Source organism: Cucurbita pepo, chromosome LG13, assembly GCF_002806865.2.
Source record: "Cucurbita pepo subsp. pepo cultivar mu-cu-16 chromosome LG13, ASM280686v2, whole genome shotgun sequence".
NCBI classification, from domain to species: Eukaryota; Viridiplantae; Streptophyta; class Magnoliopsida; order Cucurbitales; family Cucurbitaceae; genus Cucurbita; species Cucurbita pepo.
Genome location: NC_036650.1, coordinates 7,636,201 through 7,650,164, shown reverse-complemented (window position 1 = coordinate 7,650,164; position 13,964 = coordinate 7,636,201). Strand labels below are relative to the sequence as shown.

The 13,964-nt window shown below is 35.8% G+C and overlaps 2 protein-coding genes and 1 pseudogene across 2 annotated transcripts; 1 reads left to right on the top strand and 2 right to left on the bottom strand.

Annotated features, from left to right (window-relative positions):
* Nucleotides 1-148: 148 nt before the first annotated feature.
* On the bottom strand, nt 149-3,358 carry LOC111809451 (annotated as a pseudogene).
* A 780-nt stretch (nt 3,359-4,138) lies between these two features.
* Nucleotides 4,139-6,222, bottom strand: LOC111809454 (sirohydrochlorin ferrochelatase, chloroplastic-like). Its single transcript, XM_023695917.1, has 6 exons — nt 6,080-6,222; nt 5,788-6,002; nt 5,632-5,693; nt 4,754-4,864; nt 4,547-4,639; nt 4,139-4,452 (listed from the first exon to the last, which is right to left on the bottom strand). The coding sequence occupies exons 1-6, from the start codon at nt 6,118-6,120 to the stop codon at nt 4,351-4,353; spliced, it is 624 nt and encodes a 207-aa protein (XP_023551685.1). The 5' UTR covers nt 6,121-6,222; the 3' UTR covers nt 4,139-4,350.
* Nucleotides 6,223-6,789: 567 nt separating this feature from the next.
* LOC111808053 lies at nt 6,790-11,696 on the top strand. The gene is made up of 11 exons (XM_023693832.1): nt 6,790-7,378; nt 7,495-7,615; nt 8,026-8,126; nt 8,327-8,398; nt 8,556-8,637; nt 8,730-8,810; nt 8,968-9,006; nt 9,213-9,278; nt 9,691-9,840; nt 10,182-10,310; nt 10,431-11,696. The coding sequence occupies exons 1-11, from the start codon at nt 7,140-7,142 to the stop codon at nt 10,455-10,457; spliced, it is 1,107 nt and encodes a 368-aa protein (XP_023549600.1). The 5' UTR covers nt 6,790-7,139; the 3' UTR covers nt 10,458-11,696.
* The last annotated feature ends 2,268 nt before the right edge of the window (nt 11,697-13,964 follow it).

Here is a 13,964-nt window from a genome sequence, read left to right as displayed (position 1 = left end):
ATTCCCACTAACTAACTGTAATGTCATATTTGACTTTGTGTCATTTTAAATTCAATCTTAAAACATAGGTTAATGCATCTATTCCTTTGATACAAGACATGATGATTCCTGTAATATTAACGTATCTCATCATAATGCAGTCACTGAATCAGACCAACGATGATTCATTATGTTCAGACCTATATTCAACTAGCAATAAGTATTCATTTATTTTGAAATCAATATCAGGCAAACTGACTAATTCGGTGCAAACCATAGAAGATCAAGTTTGCTAAAATGCACTTAGCTATCACAAAACCAACTTCTGCTTCTGTAAAAAGAGGTAAAGAATCATCTCACCTGGAAGTCATTTAGTTGACCGTTACAAGGGGTCGCTGGAGTTTCGTAACCAGATTGTGTGCTACAGCGTCGATGAACTCCTCGGTGTTTAAGTAAAACTCCCTTGATACCCTGCAAAAATCGTACACATCTAAGTAATTCCAAACTACAAATGTCAAGAGAGGTGAATGAGATGAAATGTTTAAATTGTTACTTGGGTCCATATATCAGCAAGGCAAGATCCTTTTGTCATTTTCCCCGATTCCACCGTCTCAATGTATGAAGCCTCTCGTTTTTATCTAATTTGGCCCTGAAGACATTTAAATACAGCTAAAAATTGTCAGTTTCTAGGTAGTACACTACTCTACAAAGCCCCATTACGAATATGTATCGAATCATAAAGTGGTTGGTCATGGTGACTCTCTCTAGTGAAAAGCAGAACTATATTCCCAACGCTATTTAGATGGAACAAGAACCACAAAAAAATATATACGAATGGTTGAGTGAGTCCCACATTGGTTAATTTAGTAGAAGATCATGAGTTTATAAGTGAGGAATACTCTCTCCATTGGTATGAGACCTTTTGGGGAAGCCCAAAGCAAAGCGTTACAGTGCCATGAGCCGCCTCGCATTCCAATGTCTTCCCATCAGATGACAACTGCAATAAATCTCAACTTGTAAGGCGTTTCTTAAGAAAAAAATTAGTCCATGGAGACGATAAATTTCACATTGTACAGTATTAAATACCCACCAACACAGAAGTCATGAGCCCCAAAGAACCAAATTCTGCCAATGGAAAAAAGCACTCAGACTCGATATGATCATAGGTTAATAATCAAGGAATACTCTTTACATTGATATGAGGCCTTTTGGAAAAGCCCAAAGCAAAGCTATGAGAGCTTATGCTCAAAGTGGACAATATCATACCATTGTGGAGAGTCGTGTTTGTCTAACAGCTGCAAACCATAAAGAAAACAACAGAGATCATTTTTATCAACAACAAAATACATGATGTTAATGTCGAGAAGTAACTTGCAATCTCTGATCAATGAAAGACCTTAAGAATGAAAATAAGGTATGACGAAGTAGAAGTTCTATAGTTAATAATATTTGTTAGAAATTATTGATATTAAAAGTTATAAAAGCATGTAATATAAGAGAACCCGGGCAATTAGAAAAGTTGATAGCATCACCCTGTACGAGTAAATCACTCTGAACGTCCCCATCATAATTTTTGCAAGCTCAAACGTATCCACCTTGACTTTTTATAGCCTAAGCTACCATGTCATCAATAAGCCAATGTTCTTACCTAAATGCCGAAGAAAAATATATTCAGTCATAGGCAAATAGATTAGGCATAACTGTAGAGAACCATGTATTTAAATGTAATGAACCATATCAAATTTTCTTCAAACTTCTGCTTCCACTGTTCCTCGTACACTTCTTGAAATATATCTTTAAACCTGCAGGGCAGTATTAAAATAAATTATCACTTTGACGATTTCTAGGAAACAGAAAGTTGATATCAATAGCACAAGCAACTAGGTACAGGGAACGAAGTAAGAAATAAGGGCCACTTCTTAAGAATTGTGTTCTTAGTGCTCAGATACAAGGGCCACTTCTTCTCAAATGCCAGTGACATTGACGACTCTGCAAATGCTTGAATAGACTGCCAATTGCATAGGAAAGAGTTAAAAGAGTAAATTATGTGATACAAAAAATCAACAAGTTCGAAGAAATAAAACCAACCTCGTCAACATTATACATTGTAAGCCCAATGCCTGGTCCTTTGAAGTCATAAACCTCGAGCTCTCTCGGTGTCTCCCCACTTTCTGGATCTGCATAGAAACAAAAAAAAGAAAAGAGTAGAAAGATAATAAAAAGTTTGGGGATGAGAAAACAGTTGTCCAGAGCAATACATGAGAATAAGTGAAGAAAAGACAATTATCTCACCAAACACCATTTTAAGCTTTCCAGGCCCTGGGATGATAGTATCAGTGGCACGGTATTGATCACCAAAAGCATGCCTACCAATACATATGGGCTTCTTCCAACCTGTACTAACCAAGTATTATATCATGTTTCATAATGGATTACAAGACAGAAGTTTAGACAATGAAAATTACCAGGAACAATTCTCGGGATGTTTTGACATAAAATAGGTTCTCGGAAAACAGTACCTGTACAAAATGTAATATTATTAAGAAGCTTATACTTTTCTTATACTTTCCATCCACAATCACATCATTCATAGTTCGAACAACTTCCTACCACTTTTGAACGGCCAAGCCATTTAGCACAGTCAAATAAATAATGTTGAATCCAAAATAAGAATATCCAAAATATATAATAGTTGAATACAAGCATAACATACTTAAGAGTTGCTTCTGCACTCTCTATGGTAACTCTGTCATCAGTGGCGTCCCGATTCAATATCCCCAAGTCATAATATTTTATATCCAAATCCAGGAACGGGAAAATAAGCTACAATGTTATGAAGGAAAAATCATTATTCTCCAAAAGATTAAAATCGAAAAAATTTCGTTCAAATGTAAACATACTTTCTCTTTTATCATTGTCCATATGATCCTCGACATTTCATCACCTAATTGTAAAGGAAAGAAAAAACGAAAATCGGTGGAGCTGTAACAAGCATAAAAATGGAAAAGACAAGTTTACAAACACATGAATCTGAATAATTCAATAATCATAACTAGAAAAGTCAAGCACATATAGAAATGTTCAAAGCGAAAAAAAAAAAAAAAACAGAGTTCAATGAGTTTTAACTAGAACACAATACAAAGTTCACTCAATTCACTTTGATAACAATGGAATGACAGACCACGAACATGATACCTTACCGTCCATTTCAACTACAGGACTCGAGACGCGAACTCGATCAAAACCAGAAGAAGATGCGTAGCATCGAAGCGAAACAGCAGGGGAGCGAATGCGACAGGGAAGCTGATTCCTGAGAAGGCGTCCATTGAAGAGAGTAGAAGGAGAATTTATAGTGTGGGGTTTGCAAAAAGTCTCAAGGTTTCACGAGGCGGGTTTATCCAATCCTCCTGCCATCTGTTTATTTATTTATTTTCTAAAAAGAAAACTCATGTAATAAATAAATATATTTGAATATTACTTTAATATATATATCCTTTATCCATGAACTAAAAATTTAATTTTTAATTAGATTAACTTTTTTTTGGATTAACTCAAAAATTGTGCATCGATATACAATTGAGAGCGAAGAGAAATTAAGAGACGAACGGTTGAGAATATTTTTTGACGTGGTTGAGGCTGACAATATCTATGTGCATGGGAGATCGAGAGAGAGGAGATGAGAGAGTGAGAAAAGGTTACTATTGATGAGAATCTTGGTCGTGCACAAGTATGTTTTGTATCGAGACAATTATTAAAAAATTTGCATATAAGAGGAAAATGGTAAAGTATGAGAAATAAAAAAACACGTTTCAATTTGTTCTTACAAATTTTAATGAAATTTTATCCTATAAATTGTGTATATTGGGTAAAAAAGGAAGAGTTGGCTGTGTTCTATAAATTGTGTACAAGTTTTTATGATAGATAAGTTCGTGAAAAGCTCTGGTTTTTCGAAAATTGTAAGCAGTTGTCACAATCCCACTCTTGCAACATGATAGCGATTGAGCAGCACTTGTTTTAACCCAGCGAACAAGTTAGTCCTGAGAAATTTGAACTTCACGGACAACATCGGCATTGCTCGAGCCTCGAGTCAAAATACAAATTGAAAGAAAACAATGTTATAAACTAAAAGCGATTAGGCAACAACACCAACAACACCGACTTTGATAGCATATAAACCATTGGAAACAAATATTATTGAGCATATTGTAGTCATATGTGAAAATACAACAAAGAAAAACAACCAAAATGGTCAAGTTTTACAAAGCATTGATATCAAACAAGATAGATAGATTCTCAAGCCATTGATACCTGGAAACCCTTATTATCCCCTTCTGTTGCTTCTCCACATTGCTATAGGCCCTTCATCCCAACTCAATTAAATTTGCATTTGCCTGTTCCTGCACAGACTTCACATTCTTCTACAACTCCAGCAGCATGGCTTAAACAGTGACTTATTCTATCATTCACAACATCCTGCCAACAGAACACCTCACAGTTCATTTTATCATCTATCACCTTGCTTTCTTCTATCCTATACTCGAAAAAAACGTGCTTCAGAAATTCCTACCACAAGCTGTTCATGAAGACCGAGAGGAGCAGTTATTATATACGATATTCCCGGGTGATCCTTTGCTGCTTCAGCTGTTAAGGAAGGAATGTCCTGCAAAACATCACCCATTGGCCATTGCTAGCAATCCTCTTACCCAAACAATCATAGAAGAATCAAAGGCCCACCAGCTCATTTCATCAAATTAGGCGTCCCACAGTGAGTTACCTGTTGCCAGTGTCGACCGGGGAAGAGAAAGAACGGGCTTACAACGATACGTTTGGCCCCCTGTTCGACACACGATGCAAATGAGTCTCTTATCGACGGTTCAGCCAACTCCTGTGTTGTTTTAGAACATTGTAAAAGAGAAATCATTAGAACCCCCCAGCTCAACTTCCAAACATATCTAAGAATAAACTGGAACCCAGGGAACCATAAGTACAATAGACATGGTTGTGACTGTTACTCTTTCTAATGAAGTTATTTTAAGATCATGTGTTGAAACATATGTGCAATGGGAAGAACTGGAAAGGGATGAAAAAGACAAAGAAACTACTGGCAGTACGTTGGCATAGAATAGTTCCTATGAGACCCTACATAGAACTAAGCATTCTTTATTAGGGTGTGAAAATCTCTCCCAGGCACATGCATTTTAAAAATCATGAGGGAAAGCCCGGAAGGGAAAACTCAAAGGAAACAATATCTGTTAATGGTGGGTTTGGGCTGTTACAAATGATATCCTGAGCGATATACCAACGAGGAGGCTGAGCTTTGAAGGGGGTGGTGGACATGAGGCGGTGTGTGAGCAAGGACACTCCTGGGCCTAAAAGGGGTGGATTGTGAGATCGAAGCATTCTTTATAAGGGTGTAGAAACCTCTCCCTAGCAGACCAAACCTTGAGTAAAAGCTCAAAGAAGACAATATCTAGTATCGATGGACTTGGGCAGTTACAGTTCCATACCACTGTTCATATTTAGGAGTATCATTATTTATTTTGTATTCTGTATTCATTGGGTCCTATGTTATCTTGAAGGCTAGAGATGTTGTACTTCAAAATGTAGGAAAAGATATATCCATAAACCTATACATATTTCATAAGAACATACCATGTGAGCAGGTTCCACAATAGGATAACCAGTTTTATCCCTAAACATAGCAACGAATTCATCTGAAATTATCAACAAATTCAGAATCACAAGAGGATTAGCCTACGTAGAACTTAAAATTTCAGGCAAATTCCAAAATTCGAAACCCTAGCTTACTCAGCATGAGGTTAGATTCCCGGCGGCGAGAGCCATGGTCGACAATGATCACGGCATCTCCAGCACCAATCCGATCAGCGCCTCCATTATCCACACTCATGCGGAACCGCGAGGAGAAATTCCTTAATGTAGAGGACCGTCCGACTCCGATCAGAATTGGAGATTTCTGAGATGCGCAGATTGTATACGTTTTTCTAGTTTCCCCTGCTGAAGGACTTCAATGGCGAAACGAACGGCCATTAGAGGAAAATCAAGCGCAGTGAAAAGAAAATTAGGACAAAGACTTTCAGACCTCTTCACTGTAATTTGAGAAGGGATGGATAACGATGTCATGGGTTCCGATCCTTTGCAGAGGCAGCCCGTCTGGAACGATTGACCTGGAAAACGATGTCGTTTAGAGAGAGAAAGTATATAATTCTTCTTTTGTAGAAACGATTCGTTTTTATCCCTAAAAAAATAAAATTGGGCAAATATCAATTTATATAATCAAAATTTTGGGAATATATCACTAAAACTAATTTTCAAGAGTGAAATTATATATTTTATTATAATTTTATTTTAAAATTACTCGTGAAAGTTTTATATTTATAACCATTTATAAAATCAAATAATGAAATGACTGATACAAGATATTAGCCTATAATTAATAATCAAATATAATACAAGAATACTATTTATGAGTAGGAAGCTGCTATATTATTCCTTTTAAATAGGTTTTTTAAATATAAAAAACAATAAATAAAATTTATAGACATATTAACTTCCCAAAATTCCAACACAATTAGTAGTTGGGTTGCTTGGAATTTAAAATACCAATATTCTTATTTTATAAAAATGCATTTTCCATAATTTTAAATTGAATATATATTTATTTATAAAGTTCATGAAATTTGGGAAATATAGAAAATTAGAAAATAAGGGAAATGTCCGACTTTGCACGCAAAGATGATTATATATATATATATATAATAAATACCAAACCAACTAAAATTTAATGAAAGTGGAAACTAAACTGCCTACTCGAACCACCTAACTGAAGCTACTCTCACTCCAACTCTCTCTCTCTCTCTCTCTGCTTGCCGGCGGAGGGAATTCTGCTTTCACGAGTTTCTTCGCTCTTCACAAGCTTCCCGATCTTTATTATCTGTATTACCACGAAATTTCTGTTTCAATTTGCTTACAATTTCCTCTTAATTCGAGTTTTCGCAATTCGAGCGATCGGAAAATTTCTTCTTCCAGCCGATGGATCGTGCTGGGTTTAAATAGGCGAAACGATGAGCTCGTTGATGTTCTGCTTTTCCTGTTGTGCTTGAAATGGTGGAGAGATTTTGGTGAACAGGAGAGGAAGCCTAATGAAGCAGAAGGTTGCGCAGCGGAAGGCGCTCTTCCAATGGAGGAGGAAGCTCGTATTTGTTTTTCTGCTTGTATTTTGCTTCGGGAGTTTAGTTATGATGCAGTCTCGGTATGGTCGGGTTATGATGCTGGCGTCGTTGCATCGTCAATCGGCTCAGGGGCCGAAAATCGCGTTTCTGTTCATAGCTCGGAACCGGCTTCCGTTGGACATAGTTTGGGATGCGTTTTTTCAGGTAGTGTTTTCAATATGGTGCTAAATGGATGGTTATTGAAATTTTTTTGATTACTTGCCCTTAGATCGGATTTAATGTTCTATCATTTTTTCCGAAATTGTGGAGCATTTATTGAAGTTAGCATGCTTGCTTTTTTTTTTTTTTTTTTTTTNTTTGTTCACTCGAGGCCAGGATTTTTATTTAACAAGGCGACGACAAGATCGATCTATTTTTTGAATCGTCAAGTTAATGATAGTATACAGGTAACGATTCTTGTCCGCAAATTGATACTATGGCGAAGTAATTGGGGATACTGAGTTCTAATTTAGCGGCTAATTATATGTATAATTCCTCGAGTATATGTAGTTGTTACTTGTTAGTGCCTTTTGCTGCTTACCAAAGATTGCTGCAAGAGCATCAAAGGAATTTCATCATAAAAAGTAGTAGTTAATCATTTGCTTAGAAACTGCAGCTCAACAAATCTGATACGCCTACAGCGCTTTGTATTTGTGTGCACAAATAAAAATGTTTATTGGGTTATTGAGCTTCTTTGGCCTTCCCTTTCAAGTCTATATAAATTTATTAGATCAAGGAGGACAAGGAAATTTCATTGTCGTTTGTGTTGCTTCACTGCAAAGGTTATCTCCATGCTCATGTTGTTGTTCTATACCAGGTAGACTGGGGTGAGGCAAGCATGATTGAGGCAGAACGCATCTTGCTTAGACATGCACTTACCGATACTTCAAATCAACGATTTATTTTTCTTTCTGACAGGTGAGACTTGATGTGAATAGCCTTTATATCCTCTTTTGTGGCCCTTTGTCCTTCAATTCACGAAAGTTTTGAAGAGCATTTACTAATTTTTGTTGGTAGAAGATATTTGTTTGCTGAATTGAGTGAAGGACTTCTTGAAGGTTGTTTTAATGGGGATTAGTCAAGCCTTACAATGTTTCAGTTAATTGATCTTTTCTCAGCTGCATACCATTGTACAACTTCAGCTACACATATGACTATGTCATGTCAACTTCAACTAGTTTTGTGGACAGGTAAACACACTAATTTTTATGCATACATAGCTCTATTTCGAAGTTGAAAGTGAATCATCCACATCTTAATATATTTCAGCGTCTGGAATTTAAAGTGTTACCAAAGTTGTATAGCCTTTTGGTGGTTAATATGTTAACAAGCTAGTGATTGAAACAGTTTTGCTGATACAAAAGAAGGGCGTTACAATCCTAAAATGGATCCTGTAATTCCTGTTCAAAACTGGAGGAAAGGATCTCAGGTATCATTATATCTGATAACCCAATCAAATCATATATTCTTTTCAATGTAATTTTCTGCAGACTACTCATGACCTCCATTATCCTCTTGTAGTGGGTTGTATTGACAAGAAAGCACGCGAAGGTTGTAGTGAAGGACATTACAGTCTTTCCTATGTTTCAACAGCATTGCAAGGCAAGCCATCTTGTAGAATTTTTTTATATGTATGCCATGTTTTCTTCTTGGGTCACTTTTTTTCATTTACTTATAAATATTTCAATACCCTTTTGATTACCAATTTAGGACTAGTACTAACTATTCAACTCATGATGTATGTTGGATGGTTATGCAGAGGAAGTCACTACCAGAGTTTTGGCGTGATCGTCCATTTGTGAGAATTCTCAATCTTAAGCAGTTTCTTCTTATCATTTCTCAAAATGCTATTGGGTCTCATATTAACAATATAATTACAGCATGTATTATAAATAAATTAGATTTAATACGAAGGAACTAATATTAATTTAATTGCTATACCTGTTTATCTAGAGTTTATGACCAAATATGGTGTACTTATGTCTTACAACTATTGTTATGCAGCCCAAGGATGTATCCAAGGAACACAACTGTATTCCTGATGAACATTATGTTCAGACTTTATTGGCCGTAAGATGTTTACTCATTCCAATATTATATCAAAGCTATTTCTATTTCAAAAAACTTGGCTGATTATCTAAAGGAATATAACATTGAACGTTCTAAGCTTGCTGTGATCCTTTGTTTTACTACTGCATGCACTCTTTCCAAAAACTTGCTTTTAGTCAGTCATTCACGCGATATGAATCTTATGATCCGAACTTTGAAATTGTGAGACAAAGTACGAGTTCTTAGCAAATAGTGGAAAAGGCAATACATTTGAAACTTTCCTGAAGAACTATTGCTTATGCTGTCAAAATTTTGCGTGATTCACATACTAGCCATTACATGTCTATATTTAAATTTGTTGTTGTTTTTTTTTTTCTAGAGCTAATTAAATTTGTTGTTCAGGTTATTAATAATTTATTTTTTCGTGATTCAGCAAGAAGGGCTTGAAGAAGAGCTCACACGAAGATCACTTTCATATTCAGCATGGGATCTCTCATACTCCAAAGACCACGAACGTCGTAATTGGCATCCTGTAACATACAAATTTTCAGACGCTACACTTGATCTAATACAATCTATAAAGGTACTTGACATACAAGTTTTGTGACTACATGTATTTTCATCACCCCGAGTGAAGTAGCACTTCCAAATACTGCCTCAAATACTGTTTATAAGCATTTTCCTCATGTTCTATAAATAATTGAAAGAGCTCAAGGTTTTAAGTAAATAAAAATCATTAACTTGTATTTATCTGACTCTTATTCACCCCCTTTCCTCGCCTTCCTCTGTAACACACTAATAAGAATGGGATTATTCACTATACTCCTTAGCACACTCGAGTGTGGAATCCGAGTTAGTATTCATTCAGTCAGCAACCAATATATAGTAAAATAGCCAATGATTAAGAACATTTATCTTCTGCAGGGTATTGATAATATATATTATGAAACCGAGTATCGAAGAGAATGGTGTAGCAGTAATGGAAAACCATCCAGATGTTTTCTTTTCGCGAGGAAGTTCACCCGTCCAGCCGCCCTCCGCCTTCTTAATATGGTCAGTTTTGTATCCTTCCCAAATCTCCTCAGGAACTAAACTGCTCGAAAACAATTGATCTCTTTTCTCCTTTGCTAACTTTTGATTCTTCTCAGCCTCTTCAATTTTATATTTTGACAGTCTGCGCTCGGAGTGAAGCCTCTGTAATATTTGTAAAGGCGTCCAAATCCTACAATTGCCAGTCGCACAGAATAATTTCTCGTTCTCGATATAGAGGTGTGTATTTACTATTACCACAATGTATATTGTCAAATTTTTTTATGCAGAAAATAAATGAATGATAGAGGGTTGTTTTTATTCACTTGGTTAAAAGCATTAGGACTTTAGGATGACTCAAAGTAGGGAATACTGATCTCTGGACATTAGGATTTTGAAATTATATTGCAATAGTGTTACTTAATATGCTAGGCTTACCTAGTTACCCAATCCAGTCTTCTAAATTTAACTGGAATAGGGTTTTGTTATTGGTTCTAAAAGAGTTTAGGACTAATTAAGAATGTAATTAAAGTGCTAAGTTGATTAGAAAGAAGTACTTACGAGAAGTAGAAGGACAAAATCCCAAGAAAATCATTTTATGCCTTTCACTTTTTTTTACAGGTAAAGACATTACTTACAATAAGGAATTAGATACCCAATCGAATAATTTACCCACACAAAAAACACTCATAAAACCCCAATCTCTCTCTCTCTCTCAAATAGAAACTAAAAGCAGATAAAGAGGTTTGGAATATATATATATAAAAAAGAGAGATTTGGAATAAAGAAACAAACATTGCTCAGAAAGCAGGATTCTTTCCCTGCCTTCAAAATGAAAAATGAAATAGTAATAGTTATAATAAAAGCATATAAATGCTTGACTGGTCTCTGTTTTCTTCTTTAAAGCTATGTGATCCACTTCTCTCTCTCACACACACACACAAAGGCTTCATATTATTGCCCTCTTTCTTACTAATATGAGCATTATTAAAACATTACTAATCTGCTATATTGCATACCCAGATTTAATTTCTGAATTTTTTATATTTGTGTTTATAAGGTCTTACATTAAAGGAGTTTAGGCACCAAGTTGAAATAAGTATTAAACATTCTTCAAGAGATTAAGAATGAAAATGGGCTAATCCGTGCATCAAACTTTAAAATGAAATGAATAAAACAACAAGAACTTTAGTAGCAGGGCCGGAAGCACATCAGTATTGGCATTGATCCCAAGGGAGAAGGAATGACGCAGGAATTGGAGAGAGTGGTTTGTAATATGCTTTCAAACAGGGAATTTAGTACGGAAAAGGGATGTATGTTATGTTCTTTTGATTAGATCATTTTAGGGACATCTTTATAAATGAGAAACTATATGCTAATAATACCCCAATACTCATACTTTTCTCATCACCCATCTGCTGCTTTTTGTTTTTCTTTCTTTTTTTTGTCGTTTTGAATTTAGCTTCTTATGTTTTTTTTTTTTTTTTTAATGGTTTCAAATGTCTTACTAACATGTGATTTTGGTTGAAAAAATGAACGAACAAATTAAAGGTATTATGTCAAAACGATTACAACTAGCTATATATATATACGTACGAGAAAGTGCTCACATAGTTGAAAAACACTTGCAACAAGGAAATTATTGAAATGTTAGACATGCGAGTTTTCGGTTAGGGTATTGACTTTTAAAGCATTTTTAATCGCTTAAAAAGTTAATTCGAACAAACCCTTAATATAACAAAACTCCTAGCTTGAAACCCGAACACAAATTGAGTTACGGTCACTATTTTCATCGAAGTTTTTTTTCTTTCTTTCTTGTTGTAGATGGACAACAACTGTTTGTCATGTTTTTTTTCCTTTTGTTTCTTATTTCTATGGTTGTCGTTGGTCACTCCTTTCCCTTTTGGACATGTGAAATTGTCTGTAATGTTTCCATTAAACGACACCGTATACACCCAAAAAAGCTGGAAAAGAAACGAAAAATTGAAAGCGATTCATCCAAGTCCATACTGCTGTGTCTGATTATTCTCCCCATCCATATGACCAATTTTGTGCAATTCATTTGGGTTTCATTTTTTACCACTAAATCTGTTCATAATCTCTTTATATTAACCAAATAAAGTAACTAAGAAATCAAATAAAAACCAGTAGATGATGATGATCAAGAAGCTTAATTTTGATTAGGATGTAAATAAATAATATACATTAAACAAGAATTTCACAAAACATTACCACACCCAATCAAACCAAATTGAATTGCACAAATTTTCTTCACATGCTTCTAGCCATCATCTCTTGAAACCTTCTAGCAGATTCCTGTTTCTCCAGCCTGAATTTCTCATGGCATCTTGCAATGAACATCTCCGCCAATTTGTCGATCTCGTTCACCTCCGTCGTCGTCGGTTCGCCCTCTAATTTTCTCTCCTCCAGCCACTGCAAATACCCGGACAGCTGTGGGCTGTCCGGGGTGGAAGCTGCAGCAGCATGGTCGTAGTCAACATGCCCTTCCCACGTTGGATCGGGAACGGGCATTACGTGGGAAGAGCACCAGTTGTAGTGGAGTCTAAACGACCCGAAAATGAGCTTGTTCTTGTTCTTGTTCTTGAAGCGATAACTTCTCTTTAGAATTTGAACGACCCTCGACTTGGCTCGGAAGATGGGTCGAGCCAAGCGACATAAGTGAGAGAAGAGGATAGTGTGGATGAAAGTTTTGAACTTTAGGAAAATTAAGGTGGAAGAATGCGAGGATTTGAGTGAGAAAATTTGGAGAGGAGATGGAGCAGCCATTTTCATTTTTTTTAGAATTTGATTTGATTTGATTTGATTCAGCGAGTGTTAGTGTCTTATTGTTATGATAAAAACCTGATTACGAATTTGCCCCTGGGCTTTTCGGGTAATTAAAGTGACTGCCACTCTCTCTCTTTGTGGATGGGAATGGGATTCTGATGCGTTTTTTTGGATTGGGAATTTGGTAACCGATTCTTAAAATGCTCTAAAGTCCAAACACGCGGTTGCCTGTCTGGAATCCTGGTAATTCTGTGGATATGATCAACGGGGCTGGCTTTTTGGTAATTTAGCCTCCTGCTGCCGATTGTCTGCTGCCGCCCCCATTTTAAATTGGAGGACTTAAGATTTAATTTCGAGTTAAAAGTCTCGACACGAGAGAGTTTATGCCTCGATTGGAAGTTGATATTTAAGGTCACTCTCCGATACATATGTAGGAATGACTTGGTATAGACTCGAGAGGATTTATGCCTTGATTAGAAGTTGATGTATAGAGTCACTCTCTAATACGATATATTGAGACGATTTCCATTGATGGATTCATTCTTGATAAAACGTGTCTAAATAAATGACTGTCATTATCGAGAAAATATGTCTAAATAAATGGTAAAGGTAGCTGATATCATCTATGACAACTCAAGTCGTTTGCCATCAGCCTCACGATTTTAAAACATATCTACTAGGAATAACTTTTTTATTTTAAAATGCGTATACTCGATGACCGATTTTAAAATGCATCTACTCGAAAGATATTTTCATTTTGGCCTGCTATGTATCTCCGTCAGTCTCACAATTTTAAAACGCTTCTACTAAGAATAAGTTTTCATTTTGACCCTAGTACGTATTAGGATCTATTGAACACAACGATAGAAAATACTCACACGATAGAAACTA